Genomic DNA, 15,829 nt, shown 5'->3' with positions numbered 1-15,829 from the left:
CCTCATCACAATTCCTCGGATTTGGTTTCGGGGGGGGGGGGGGGTCCGAAGGCATCGCTCGCAACCCCTCCATCCTCAACTATCCCAGCGCTCTACCTCCTAGGCCAACACGCTCTCAAATATTGGAAAGAATAAATTATATTAGAAGCGATATTTAATGTATTTGAAGTAAGTAAGAAAGAGTCGGTGGGCGAAATGACCTTTTTAAGTCGAATGCACCCTTTCCAAACAATACTACCACCACTGCGAAGTCTGGCTTGACCCTGCGTTTTAATTCGCTTGGAACCATCGACTCGGCCGATCGTCTTTTATCAAATCCCCCCCCCACTTCCCTTTCTGCGTCAACAACTCAGAGCCCATCACTCCCCCCACCCCCTCCCAATGAGTGGGTGGGGGGGGGAGGGGTCGACCTTGGCCCGCGAGGCACCATTTTCACGGCGAAGGACGCTCCCATCACGATTGACGCGCGCGCTTGTAAGCGACACACGCCGTTTTCTCCCTTGTTGGTGATTCGCCGGGAGTCGAACGCGCTCTTGCCTGGGGATTAAAAAAAACCTCTTTGAGTGACGGACATACAGCTTACGATTTGCGGCGATGACCACGGGGCAAACAACAAGAGCTTAGAGACAGGTCACCTCAGTAAAGGCTCGATTTATTTACGTTGCTCATTTGGGCGCTTTTCAATCTGTTTTCAAAAATGTCCGCTGCACTGCGATGGGCGCTGAGAGGTGCATTTACACTCTCATCGTTAACAATTGTGCATTTAAAACTCACACCAGAAGAGTATTCAAAAGTTAAGTATTCGAAACATTGTACCTAAAATGTGAATTACGGTAAACTGCGAAAAATCATAATCTCCGTTAAGTTCAGATCCCTCCGCCCGTCAGAGTCGCCAGTGGCGACTTTTGTTAACTCATTTAAATGCCTGGTGGGTGTCAACACATTAAGAAGAACCCTCTGTTGTAAAATTCATGCTCAGAGTAATGACAGGATAATTAATTATTGGCTTCTACTCGTGGGGACAAGCGTTAATTGAATTGTGACTTATCCTTGCCTGGGAGGAATCTCCATTGCCCTATTCTGTCGTTTAAAAGGCGAGTTCGCTACTGTCGAGCGTCAACACAGTGCGATTTCCTCTGCTGAAGCCTGCTTCTCAAAGCCCTCCTTGACCCATTTCCCGTTTCTGATAAATCCTCTTGCGCTCAACCTCCTCTCGCCCAAGGTTTTGAAAATTATGCCTCAATTTATATATTATTTAGAAGGTCAAGTTTTATCCCTCGTCTGCGGTTATCGGTCAGCATGCAGGTCGGTCGGTCGGTCGTGTCACCGGGCCGTTGTGCAGTGCGCGCTCTCGTTCGCCTCGTGTAAAATGCGCATTGAATACATTCGGCAAATTTGCAAAAAGAAGTATGCACAACGTGCGGATCACGCTCGATAATTTAGGGTAAATGAGGAGCGGGTGACAATCGCTGAATCCACTTTTTGAATTAATACTCACGATCTCACGACTGAATGCAGACTTGCACCCGAACTGACATCGACGCAACAAACGCACCAATGAGTCCTCCGTTTTAATTTTCAGGGGTGGGGGAAGAAGTGTTCTACTTCTTTTTTGGGGCCAATGGTGCATCCGTCTCTGCGAAGGGGTGTGGGGGTGGGTTGGTTGGGTGAAGCGGGTGGGCCCACCACATCGGAGGACTCTACAGTTGTTTACGGCCAAATCAATCGATAGGTTCGGAGAAAATATGCAAGAGACTTTTTGGACGCAAGAACTGCAAAAACGCCGATAACGACACGAGTTGAATTTGAACTTGCACAATGCTGTTTGCTATCGCACTGTAGGAACATCGGCTTTGCTTCCAAGAATTTCTGAGCTATCGTTAGATATTCATGTTCAAATAGCATATGATTGTCTAAGTGAGAAAATAGCCGAACCAATCGAACGATGAGAACTGCTGAGGTAGTGAAAGGAGACTTCAACGCCCCCCGACTATACGCCGCTGACGGTCCGAACTAAATAGAACGCACGCTTCCCTTTTTTTCGGTTCACTCTTGACGGTCATTTATGTCTTAGGCAAATGGAGAACTAGACACACTCTTACCCTCTAATCTCACCTGAGGTTTTTCCAAAATGTATTTTTAAATATTAATACGGTAATCTGTGCTTGAAAGGGTTGGATTTGTTAAAATTACATACTTTTCTTAGTGCTTTTTACATGAGGTAAGTATTAAAGACTACTTAATGACGCAGTCTCGGATCATAGTGAGAAAACAAAATAATTTACTACTTCAATACTTCTTGCAATTTGACACCGTTTCTTGCCGAGGTGACATTTGTCGAAACCCCTCGCCCCCTCCCCCCCCCCCCCAACGCCTCACGTAATTTATGGATGTCCCCCCCCCCTGCCGACCTGTAGACATCAGTTTTTTAATGAGTGTTTTTCTGGCAATTGTCTCCCAGCAGATGGTGCTTCAGAATACTAGCGGAACAACTTTGCGGAGAACATGACTTCCGTCAATTAAATAAAATGAAGTTTAAATGTATTCTTAGCTTTACAAGTGGCACCGTTACACGGAAAATAAACCTGTAAATAGTTTTGGAAATTAATGGTAACCTTCAGAGAGACATTTAAGCGGCCATACACTCGCTGAGGTCAAACGCTGTCCACGTTAATTACCGCACATTGATTACGCACTATTTGCATCGGCTGCAATTACCGCCACCGCCACTACAATAGACGAAATTCCTCCTCCATTGTTAGACCACGGTTCGTGGTCGCAGGTTCGCAGAAGACGGGCGAGAACAGTCCATTGCTATAACAAAGCCACTTCTTAGGCGAGCTAAGCAACTTCCTCAACTGGCATTCCGGGCGTTCGTCTCATATCCAGCTGTCCTTGACGAAATTTCGTAATCCGCGAGCGATTTTCTCGGAAGGCTTTAAATTCTCCTTTCATTGCTTCTGGGTGTCTCTTTTTAAGTCTCCCAAAGTGAACCAGGTTGTTAAAAAGTAAAAAATGAATCGGCTCTTGGATTTTCCAAGGTTTCCTCCCATTCAGCTGTTTTCTGATCGAGAACTGCGATCTCCTCGTTGGCATTTTGAATTGTAAATATTCGTCCCTTTTTTAATGAAATCCTTGACAGGTTTGGAGATGAGACCGCGAGGAGAATACGCCAGTCCGTCCTGTCCATATGCATCTACCACATACACGTGTACATATACTACCCATAGCAATGTGCGCAGCCTGAATTGGCGCGTGGCGGAGGGTGTCAGTACGCCAGCCATTAGCAATAAAAAGGAAACGCTCTTACGTGATCAAGGCGATAAACGCTCCTTAGCATTTCGTGGCGTCATCAAATTATTCGCGAAAGGCTTAATGAAGTCGTTTTTCTCGAAGCTCTTGAAGTACTCGAAGTGTTGAAAGATGGAAATATACGTGTCTCATTATTTTTCAAACTGTATTTACGGCGAATAAAACAATTTCTTATTCCGCCATTTTCTCGTTTGTTTTGAACTTGAAAAAAAGCAGGAAAACCGCCCACTTTTCTCGAGTTAGTGGCATCATCATAAATGTTACGGTTCATTGACTCATTCAGGGAGACACTTCGATTGAGGGAAAGAGTCGGTCACAAGAGTGTAAACAGGAGTGAACCACGCGAGTCTAATGCGCGGAAGATGAGGAGTGGAGTGCGCCCTCAAAGGAGTCGCTTTCTCTCCGTCCACACTCAACGGAGCGAGGAGGAAGACACCCAATCGCAAACATTTGCGTTCGGCGCGTGTAAGGAAGGAAGGCAAACATGGATCGCACGCAACGCTCGATGAAGTAGCAGAAACACGGCGTTCCAAGTGGACATACACCGCACTAAGAAGGAGGGAGGCGCCATTCCCTCCCGTTGAAACGTCATTTTCGTTGCCTTTTTGTTTGGGCGCATTTAAATGGGTTTCCAAAAATATCCGCAGCGCGGCGGACCTATCCGTTTATTTTCAATGTTGACGACAAATTATTTATGATGGCAAGGAATATATGAATTGAAAGCTATGCATTAGACAGATCACTCACTCCATCACAAATACAAATTTCGGTTTACAACCATAATCACAATTTATTCCTCCGTGAAATTCGGATCGCACTGACCGCCAGCGATACGAGTGCCAACCTTTGTAAACCTAAAGCAATGCGCGGTGGGCGACAGAACATCTTGTGCCCGAATGGATAATCCTATTTTCAGTAACATTCGTACGTTTAGTCTTGGGAAGGCCTAAAGCTGAATTTACGAGGTTGGCAGTCAACTGTTAGGTTACAGCCATGCATGTGGAGAGCGAATGCGAGTCACTGCGGAGGGTATACGAATCGATTGAGGTCTTCATTCGATCTACTGGCTAATTTGATGCAGTTAGACTGTGAACGCATTAAGAGTCGATGGCTATGGCTGTATCACAAGCTGAAAGTGTTAAGTTAACTACGCAAGCGAAGAACAAAATTACACATTGCTTTTTTCAATTTATCACTCAGAGTAGAGGCAAGGAGGAAATTCATCAGATGCTGCACATGGAGCATCTTTCTCTGTGGGAGCGAGGCTGGGAAGTTGAGAGGTGCATAGAAGTGAAGAGTGGAAGCATTCGAAATGCGGTGCTACCGAAGAATGATGAAGGTGAAATGGATTGTCCGAGTAAGTAACGAGGAAGTGTTGAGAAGAGAGGGAGAAAATAGGAGTCTTTTACAAACTTCCAGGAGAATACGGAACAACTTTGTTAGCCACATTATGAGGCACGATGAAAACGATCGAAGAAGGACAGGAGGAAGAGAAGAAGGGCAAAGGGCGGATCCGAATGAGATGCATAGGACAAAGCGTTATAAAGGATTTAAAATACAATACTTACGTCACTAGCCTTTTAATAGCGACGCGTGGCTATTAAAAGGCTAGCGGAACGGAGAGTTGTGTCAAAAAAATCTTAGATTGTTGATTTTTGATGAGGGATCGTGTAAGTTAAAAATTGATTTAATTTTATCACTAAGAAGAGGATGTGGAATTATTTTTCCTTCGCAACCGCCGCTTCTTTTGTTTCTCAACATACGTCACAATGAAGTACACTGGCACTCCCGAGATGCTTCTGTGTATGAGTACGAAGACATCGCCTCAGAGCTATTGAGAATCATTGGCAGTTAATTCCTCCCTCCCTCTGGATGTCGATGCGTGCAGCCGTGAGCCACGCACGCTTCTGCTCACGCGACCTTCCTCTCCCGGCGAGACTTTGTGGAAGCAGTGCGTTTGGCCGCTAATTCGGCCGTCATCGTCAGAAGTGCTGCCCTCAATTCGGAGCCAGCGCTCCCGCCTTGAGCCGCTTGTTCGTCCTTATCGTCAGGACGAGAACGTAAATTAACGAAAAAAATATACTTGGCTCTAAAAAAATATTTCATTATGCATCATCATCACTGAACAAAAATTGTATGTTGTCTCATTTGAATTATGCAGTCTTTTCAAATCTAAGTATATCTTCTATTCAACATCCATCTTTACTTGATCCGTATCCGAAGTCTTCTGTTTTCTCTCTCTTCCGACCCACTTGTCCCTCGACGATTTTCTTCATCTGGCCATTATTCCTCAAGACATGGCTTATTGGGTTGTCCCGGCTTCTTATTAAGGATTCCATAAGGCATCTTACCTAATCTACTCAGGACTTCCCCATTGATCACTATGTTCGAACCGTTTTATTTTTGTCATCCCCCTGGAGAACCACATTTATATTTTATTCTGTAGACAATTATCATTCCTGAAGCTGTACAACACCGAAAAATACTAATTACTTTTCAATTGAGCGATTGGTTTCAAAGTATTCTTAGGTGTGCTTTGTTGACAACAGCTCCTTTAATTTTACTGGAATAAAAATGGTTTTTGTTTAAAATAGGAATAGATTTAGCTTCCTCGTATCTGAATAGCAAATTATGAAAACGGAAACTATGGGCATTCCAAGCACGCAAAGTTGTGTGCGGCGTGATTTAAGGCTAAAAAAAAGCGAGTACTTTCCTGGGAGTAGAATAAATACGTCTGTGCAGATGCCGCATTCAAGTCAACGCGGAAATAAACGGCGTCTCTGTCATACTTTTTGTAGAATTGAAATTGATTGCTTCGTTTGTAAAATAATCGCGGGTCGAGCTCGAGTGTCTCGCTTTCTTTGCGGAATACGGAGGGAGCATTGCGCTACTCACATTTTCCTTTTCAATGCATCGTCCTTCGTGGCAGTCTCTTCTCTCTCTCTCAGCACGCGTGTATTGCTCTGCTCTCTCTGAAAGGGGGGGGGGGGGAATGACGGCCAAGGGAGGGGAGGGTGGGCGGGGAGGGGGAAATCCTCGACGGAGCAGACAGATTGGCGTCCTCTTCCCGCATCATCGCAATCAATGTCTCTCTCCCACCCTCTCACCCACCCACTCATCCTATTCTGTCGGCCACACCACACAACACACACACAATCCATCAGGCGACATTTATTCCATTCATTAAAACTTCTTCACCATATCTGCCATGGGCTTTTCCGGGCTTCAACCGCGTCGTCTGCATGGTATTCCGAGGAGGTGACCTAAGGTCATTTTCGCCGTAAGAAAGGGTGGAGAGAAACCCGGCGTCGGCATTTAGTCTGCTCTTAACGAAAGGCGCCAAGGGGACCACGGTTTAACGTCCCGTCTGACGGACGGAGTGTTGCACTCAAATGGCCCTACAAAAACCACTCAAGCACGGAATCGGGCGTCTGAAATCATTTTCGCCGTAGCCGGTATTTGAACTAGAGTCCATGGGGCGAGAAACCAACACCGTGGCTACCACACCAGGCCAGTCTGATGATCATCCGGGTCCTCAAACCATGGCCAACTCCCATCTATTTTCAATTGGATAACGCGCAAAATTTGATTGTGAGGATAGTGCATCTTGAGATGTAAAAGTTGCCTAATGGAATCCAAGTAATTTAACTTCGAATTCGTAATCTCATTCTGATAAAAAAATTGATGAGTAAAATTTCAATAATGCGTGATTTCCCATGTAGTATTTAAATGGAGAGCAATTCTAGATGTCCCTATCAAGATGGCCAGAAGTACAATTTGTTGCTTCACTTCATTGGGATGAGCATTGATTGTTCAGTGGGGTGAATTGGCGTTCGATATTTGAGGGGCACATCGCACTCATATTTCGATGCCTCGACTGTGGAATCGCTTCGCAATGGTATCGACGAAGCCATTCCCATCCACGTGTGAAAGGCACTTCCTCCCTTAAGTGGGCAATCTTCGTCCATCCATCGTGTCGGATGACGGCGGTGTTCGATCACTCGACGAGGAAATCGATAAATCTCTCCCATCAGCACTCACTCCCACACTTGTTCGAGATATCATCCGGGTGTGACAGACGACGATCACGCGGCGGGCACTTAGCGCCACTTCAAAGGCGAAGGCTCAGCGCGACTCGCAAGAAACAGGCTCTCGACATGAATCGCTCGCATGAATTGCTTCGAATCGCTCTGCCAGAGAGAATCATCGGCCGAGGGACAGCGTGCGCTACTCATCGCAGCAATGAATCTGTGGGAGTGCAGAGATCTTTGGAGATGGCGCTAGCCGTACCTCCTTCCTCCCACCATAGACATCTCCATGTCAAGGGTGTGATCACACAGATGAGGACCCAATCCGTCCAGTAGATGCAGGAAGCTGCAAATTTGCACGCATTTTAATCGTACTTCATTAATGTCCTCTATCGCGGTGATGAGTGTAGAGGGAGCGATGCATTTACTCTCAACATTTACAATCGCCAGGAATAGCATTAAAATGTTACGGATTCAACGGATGACATCATCACGAGTGTAAATATTGGTTAATAGCTTTAATTTTACTTTATTTCTCTTCGAAATTCGGATCAATTTGTCCGTCAGCGACGCGAGTGGTGAGTTTTGTAAACCCATTTAAATGCGCGATGACCCTCTTAGTGGCCCACTTGGGAGTCAATCTTGCGATGCAATTTCCGTGCTTCTTCCGTTTGCAGGCGAGTCCACCATATGTTTCCACCTTGAGTGAACCAGAAGAGAGTCTAGAGGCTACGAGTACTTACTCAATATTTTCCCTTTTGACAGTGCGGAAATCCCTTTACAACATATACGCTAAGAAAATTAGTTTGATTTATAGCTTCCATATCATAGATTTCTTATCCCTTTGACACAAATAACCGGTTTTCTTTTAGAATTGATTAATTTTGAAAAATGACGCCATTCGTGAGTGCTATTTCTATTGGCGCTTTCATTCGTGGTGTTTGTTGAAATTGGTTGAGATTTTCATGGAGCGTTCCAATGAACTTTTGCTGCGGTTGGGCTGTGATAAACTGGACTTCGTTATACATGCAATAGATTGGATTCAACAGGCGCGCACGGTCATAATCTGTGGGAATGAATGTGACCTTGATTCATTGCGGAATACTTGAAAAGACCTCGAGTCCCTCTCACTCGCGGCAACATATCCGTGTCGTGCCAAAGCGACAATAAACGCTTTATATGTCGAAACGGAAACATGAAAAACTGTTGGGAATGGAGGAGTATATGTTCAATTACATCCCATAAACCTTTCCTCCCGCGTGTATGAGCTCTCAGCGGCTGCAGTTGGAAAACATGGAAAGATATAATTTTCTTCGAGAATGTCGAAATTTAATCTCACTGCGATGGGTGGCTTCGGATGTAATCTTAACAGCAGCTCAACTCTTTCACTTTCTTTGAATATCTTTTCGAATCAGTCAATGAGATTTTTCACTCAGTCACCGAAATCGCAGTTCAGGAAAAGAATTTCGGTCGATGGAATGGAAAGATACATGATACAATGGTCTTCCTCATTTAGCATTTAGATTTGAAGCCGGGACCCTCCGATCAAGTCTCAGCCAAGCGATATAACCACTACACTACCACTTTCCCCCCCAAATCACATACAACGGATGTGTTTACATCTCAATCCACTTGGTTGCTACGTAACCCCAGATGGGATGCATGGTCTGGTGTGGCAAACAGAAAAATGCAATGGAATTCAGTTTCTGATCGCTCAAATGCATCGCATCAAAATAGTTTGCCAGCCATTAGGCAACGCAGGGAGGAAAGAGATTTAATGCCATGTACTTTTTTTCAAATGGAATGAGTGGTCTTTCGGATATTGCTCTTCAAACACGTAGGAGCGTCAGAATTTTGCAACGAACGGTGGTACGCATAACGTCGGCAGCACACTCTGCTGGGGGACATGCGAAGTGCATGCACTCGGAATTGCTGGGCATCTGGTGCGAATTGAAAGGTCCAGACGCTCCCACATATATATATGTATGACACGGTATCCCTCGTCGAGGCTGGGATCTGTTTTTGATCCGCGGTTGCTCAATCGCCATTCACGTTTTGGGACGAGCGAAAATTCACGGGCGCCACGCAATGGGAAGAGCGATGCGGTTTAATGTGCGTCTGGCCTGCAATTTCATCCTCCTCAGGGCGACGGCATCAGTTACTACATTTCAGCTGTCAAGCAGAGCACTGCTTCCATAGCAAGTACTCGGAGGAGACGCAAAGCGTGATTAGCATGTTAATTGATTTTGGAAATGTCCGCAGCACTGCTGTGAGTGCTCGTCGATCCTTTTGTTCCCAATATTTGCAAAAGATTAGACCCGCAGCCGGGGGGGAGGAGTTGGGGAACTTGCGAGGTTTTTCCCTTCGTGGCGGCTATCACCGATGCATAACTGTTGAGGAGAGTACTGGCCCAGGGTCACCTACCATCAGACGCTGCTGATTGTTACTTTTTTATTACAAGCCTTCAAAATAGAAAAAAATACGTCTGTGTGGCTACGATTGTATCCCTAAGAAGGCAATGCTGGCTGTGAATGTGGAGCACGGCTTTAGTGAGGACTCAATGAGGCCTTCATAGCTCGCGCCTACGTTTCAATCACGACACAATGAATTAGGCTGAGATCGCTTCAAATATTAAGTGCGGACGTCTTTCAGAGTTACTTGGAGAGTCTTACTACTTTTCTCGGTCCAAAAGAAATGTGAAATAAGAGAGATGTGTTGTCGAACGAATAGTATTAGAAATTCGCTTTAACCCCTGTTACAATGAAGGCTTTAAGAAATACTGTGCGGGACTCGGTGGTCTCCTATCTCCGACGCGCTCCTTTCTTTTTATTTTTATTTAAACGGCTGTTGTCCTAACATCCAAAACCACACACCTATTGAGGCAGGCGGTAGGGTGATTTAGAGATGTGGAATGATGGAGATGGTTTTTTTTATTTCGGAAGAGCGTTTTCAAGGGAAGTGTGTGACTTACCACGTTCTGCATCTCGTACTTGTCCTTGGTCATGGCTGCTGCTTCGATGCTCTTCTATCCTTCCAATTATCTCTCTCCTCCCACCTTACGTGTCCTTTGGGTCCTGAATTCCTTTGGGGCCTTTTTACTGCTCAGGCGGTGGATCCGACGACGGAGGGCCTATTGCGCGGTTATCTGAAACACACGAATAAAAAGAGTCCATTAATTTAAGTACTTTCACGTTTTTCAGGCATTTGGAATAAATGCCAACGTATCGTCTTTTCAAATCCTCCATATTGAATCTCTGAAGATCAAGGAAATATTTATTAACAATTATGTTGAGTCGACTGGGGAAGAAAAAAATATTTAAAGCAAAGTTTACGTTTCGACGAATTCAGTCGTCAACCTCAGGTCTCACGACACCAACCAAAAAAAACCTCGGATAACACAATTTAGAGTGGCATTTGTGCAATTTGAAACGTGGTTAATACACAAATCGATTATGAAAGCTAGCAAACAAAATCAAAACACTACTCACAACCAAATTATGATTATCATTACGAAAACTGTCGCGAACGAAACATAATAACGAATCATTCCAACTAATCTCCCAGTGATCGAGAACGCATCTGCAGAAGTACGTCTTGATGTAGATAATTACGTTTATCTAAGTTAGGAAATAAAATAACAAGAAGATTCCTCCTGTTTCCCACCGGTTGATAACATCGTTGCGTAGGATGAATGCTGAATGATTCATTCAACCTAAAAGATGATGGCGGACTGAAAACGTCGGTTTCCAAAGAAATCGAACCTTACGCAGGGAAATACTCAAATACTTTAACATGTGTAGTTTGTACCTTTTATCACTTATTGTTAGATACGCCTAGACCAGGAAATTCGTGCAAAGAAAAGATAGCCATCCCTAGTTCTCACCTGTGAGGGACTCGCCGAGAGTAAACATTGCAGTAGTGTGTATACTTTGAGGACTCGAAGAGGGGTCTTGGGATTCAAATGAGTGTTAGCACACGCTGTCATCGCCACGACGACACAGCTGATCACAGCCAAGACCCAACATGAAGATATCCGTCGCTCCAACGTCCGTTTATCGTTCCTGACTACACTGACAGAATGTCTGACGCAGACATGTATTTGACGACAGTTCCCCGACTGGATCGACCATCTGGACGGACGACGGGGTGGTACATACGCGACAGTTGTTTCGCAGCAGGACAAGATGGAACACGGTGTCGACGGACGGCCGTTGGATGCGATCGCAGGCGGACGCCGTTTCAATCCACACGATGCATGTGCCCGAGAAGTCCAAGAAGGGCGGTTCATTCACTCGCGAAATCTTTGAAGGATCTTCGGGTTTCCCACCGGATTAAGTCTCTCATCTCTGCGATTTGTATCGGTGTGAATCTTGGCGAATAATTCGCGAAAATCCAGCCGACCAATCGCGAAGGACTTGACCGTGATTACTTCAACAGAGGATTCTCCATTCGGCAAATAGATCTGTTGTCACTCAAAATTTATATTCGTGATGTTTATAGAATCCATAACTTTTAATTGTGAGTGATTGGATCGCTCTACACTCATATTCGCGCTTCGGATGTTTTCGAAAAGCGATTAAAATGTGAGTAAATTAAAATGTAAGTGGCAACATTTCCACGGAACGAACCAAGGCTCCCTTCACAATTTGCACTCGTAATTGATTTGAAACTCCGATTAGAGTATAGGTAAACACAGGAGCCATTTTCACTCTCTCGGCTTAAGTCCTGGAAATTGAACCTTGACTCGAGACCAGATACGTCGGCAGTCATGAGAGACTTTATAACCAGGTGGGACGCCCGAAAAGTGACAGTACGTCGGGAACATGCTTCCTCCGCACTCACGACATGCTCTCGTCGAATTCGTCTTCTCGCCGAGAGACTCGGAGAAGTAATGAACTAGAGTATAGTAAGTGCAGCGTGTTGGTGGGTAGGAGGGGGTCTTTGTGGTGGTTCCGTTGTGGTGTCGATGGTTCGGGAGAGAGTGGAGGGAGGGGGATTGCGGACATCCGGTTGCCCCCCCCCCCACCCCCAAAACCTCCCGAGTGGTGACTCGTTAGCCAGCGAGGGGTGGTCGGAAGTCAACGCCCCTGGAATACCAGACAACGGACGGTGCGTCCATACATTACTATTCCACCCTCCACTGTTGAATAGGCAGTTCCCATCTCAAATGTGCGGCAGACTTCTCGCTTTACGATATTAAATCGTTCCGAAGGACCAATCTTACTGTGATGAGCAATTTAAGTTGACATTAAATTTTATTATTATCATGATTACTATTTTGCTGTTTTTTTTGCAGTGATTTTCATATTTTTGCAATATGAAGCACTCTTCTCTGCATAAATTTGCCTTCGTGCTTGTATAGTTTTGTTTATCTGTGCTTCCGTATGCAACGCATTGTAACCCCATCAAAAGAGGCCTCTTCTGGCGTCTACGCCTAATTCCATTCTATTATGGCTGATTCTTATTTTATGCTATGAATTATGTAAATTGATGAAATAAAGTCATTAGCTATTATTATTATATTATTTATTCCATCTAGAATGTTAAATAGGAATCATTTAAGGTCTAGAAATCGGTTCGAAGAGAAATTCATTAAAATGTGGTCGATAGAGCCAATTCACATAACATATCTTGAATTGAAAGCATTAAAAATGTGTAAATACATAATTTCAAAATCGGCGAAATTTTAAATTTTAAAAGGAGCGCGAAAAATCAGATCATATTGTAAGTTGAATGTATCAGAAGTTGTTGCACCGATTTTTTACGATCATATGTCACGATGTGTCACATGCATTGCCTCGGCCGTGGACATTTAAATGGATTGCTCTTTACAGCGAGTCCTCGTCCTCTCATTATTCCGATTCAACATTCTAGATGGGATTAGCTGTAAGATCAGTCCTCCAGAATGAATTAATATCGAAAGCGATTAAAAATAAACCCAAGTGGAAACCGAAATCACTTCTCTACGGAATGGCAGGGGTCCTCCTCGTCTCTGAAGTCGGTGTCCTTAGCGTGGGGGAAGGGAAGCGTGATTGGTTGCTATGGTTATGAGATGAGTGGTTCAGTGACGGTAATGCTTAGCTTAGCCTCACCTAGATGTTAAACGAATTAGACTGGGAGTAGCTACAGACTGGGAGAATGTGCGCTGGGCTTAGATTGCTTGAACAATTGAGAATGGATATATTTAAAAGCGACAGGGAGAACATCAAATTAGAACTATGTTTCCAGGTCCGAGAGAAATGATAAATTAAGAGAGACAGAGCCGGCCTTAGGGCGGGTCGGCCGGGGCGACTGCCCCGGGCCCCGCGCTTTGGGGGGCCCCGCGTTCGTGAAAAAAATTAAAATATACGATAGTTTGAAAACGCAATTTCAACTTTTACTGTATTGTTAAGTCCGTGCTAGACAAAAAATAATGTTATGAAAAAGGAATAATAATGCAGTAATTTAAAGTAAAAAGTGCGCTTTTTATGTTTATTTTACGTTATAATTTTATGAATAAATATAATTATAAATTTAATTTGTATTATACTATTTTGAACTCAACTGCGTAATGGTATCATAACGGCGTAATTACGAAGTCTGAATTTGGGAGGGGAACACATACTTAGCCAGAGAGTGGTAGGGATTCAAAATGCTCGAGTTTGTAGATTGGGTATAGAGTTTAATACTTTAAGTGAAGGGCCCCGCACTGAAGGTTCGCCCCTAGCCCCGCACCTGCTAGCGCCGTCACTGAAGAGAGATATTTTATAGAACGGATAGATATGGGAATTCGATTTTTCCCCGAACAATAAAGGACTTTAATAAATGTTAGTCGTAATTTCCTTAGAGCACTTCCGTTTTTATTCATTAACGGCTTGTGTCCTTACACCACCCGCATATTTAGCCCTCTTGCGGGGTAGCATATAGGTTCCTCGAAAGCGGTCATTCGGGGGGAAAGTGATGAAGGAGTGTTGTACGTACACCGTTCCTATTCCTCCCCCACCCTTCTTATCTCTACCCCCTCCATTTCTTCCTGTGCGAGCGAAAGTGATCGAGAGTGAAACTCGTCTTTTTTCGTCTCTTTTCGCCTCTCTCTCTTTCGTGGCTGAACGAAGGTGTCGCCGAATGAGGCCGCGGACAAACAAAACACGGTCGCGTGCCGCTATCGTCGTCGCCCTCCTCCCCCACCCCTCTAATCTCTCTCCTTTAAGCAGCCGTTCAAGCGCTTCGAGTCCTTCTCTTTATTTTTATCTTCGTCCTCTTTTAAATCGCTCACAGCGCCCTCCACACCATCAACTTCTCATCCTCTTCAACTTCACTGGACACACACCTACGCCTCGAAAAGCATAAACATAATAATACTGTAAATTAGCGCTAAACGGAACAATTTATCTCTTCAGCTTCGGATCATTTATAGAAAAATGTAGCTCATATTGGACGCCAGCTGCATTCCGCAGAAGTGCAACGAAAAACTGCCGCACACGATTTGGTTTTGAAATTGAGTTGAGCTGTGCGCATCGCTGTCTACTCCGGAGTTTAATCCTCAATTCCATATTATAATATCCACTCTATTTTCCATTCCGTGGTGTTTGTCTTCTTCCACGATTCACGGTTAGAGTGTACGAATCGAAATGAACGAAAAAAATGACGACGACACTGCGATTTCTACATTGTCACGCTTCTTATCTTTTCGGTTCAAAATCGAACAAACAACAGGCTGGCGTTTTCAATTATTTTCCAGGTAACATCCGCTATGTTTATTTTCTATGACCTCCGCAATTGACGAAGTGGTACTGCAAGCTCAAAGTTATTGCTCCTGCGGATAATTTGTTGCTTCGCACCTCTTCCGCAAACTGACCCAATCGCTCGAAAAATAATGCCCACAATTTTTCCTCAATATTCGTCTTCATGGAATCGCAAATGTAAAACTTATTATCAAGTTAAATTGAAGTCCACTATAAATTTTACCTTAATTCGAAAAAAAAGACATAAAGGGTGATGAAGTATGTATACATTTGCGTGAGATCTGTATAGTATAAAAAACTTTTCTAAAAGTGCAGTTTCGATATGTACCAAAATCATGGGACCTGGTGTTGAGCACAGTTTGTTGAAAATTTCAATTGTCTGCGTGCAACAGTTGCGTGGATGGGGAAGGATTAAATCGAGATATATGCCACTAAATGAAGAGCACTCGAGGTGCATTGAATGCCTCGTCCATCCTTTAAACCACTCGATGGCGATGTGAAGGACGCGAACGTAATTAAAGGCAATCGTTACAGTCGTTTTCCATGTATCTATCATGTAATAGTACCTACCCGGCCCCATTCAATTGGCTTGCATTATTGAGGCAGTACTCTGTGGCGCGCGCTTAAGCGATGGAGTGGAAAACAAAGGCTAATCGCCGTTGGCGCCAGGCCAAGTGGATCGGCGAGTTTGCTACTCTACTACTCATGAATAAATTATCACGTGCCCAATTTGCAGCCGTAGTGGAATGTAAAAAAAACACTCTG

At 44.4% G+C, this 15,829-nt stretch overlaps 1 protein-coding gene across 3 annotated transcripts in view; it reads right to left on the bottom strand.

Annotated features, from left to right (window-relative positions):
• LOC124173221 (sodium-dependent nutrient amino acid transporter 1-like) overlaps positions 1 to 15,829 on the bottom strand; it is a 64,363-nt gene that overhangs the window by 19,041 nt on the left and 29,493 nt on the right. For 2 of the 3 annotated variants that reach the window (XM_046552755.1, XM_046552761.1), the window contains exon 2: positions 10,312 to 10,485. In XM_046552755.1, coding sequence (XP_046408711.1) covers positions 10,312 to 10,344 — 33 coding nt within the window. In that variant the 5' untranslated portion in view covers positions 10,345 to 10,485. Of the gene's footprint in view, positions 1 to 10,311; positions 10,486 to 11,223; positions 11,581 to 15,829 lie in introns of those variants that run through there. The other variant, XM_046552766.1, reaches the window with a different exon arrangement.

This window comes from Ischnura elegans, chromosome 1, assembly GCF_921293095.1.
Source record: "Ischnura elegans chromosome 1, ioIscEleg1.1, whole genome shotgun sequence".
In the NCBI taxonomy this organism is placed as follows: Eukaryota; Metazoa; Arthropoda; class Insecta; order Odonata; family Coenagrionidae; genus Ischnura; species Ischnura elegans.
This window is presented reverse-complemented; position numbering and strand designations above follow the sequence as displayed.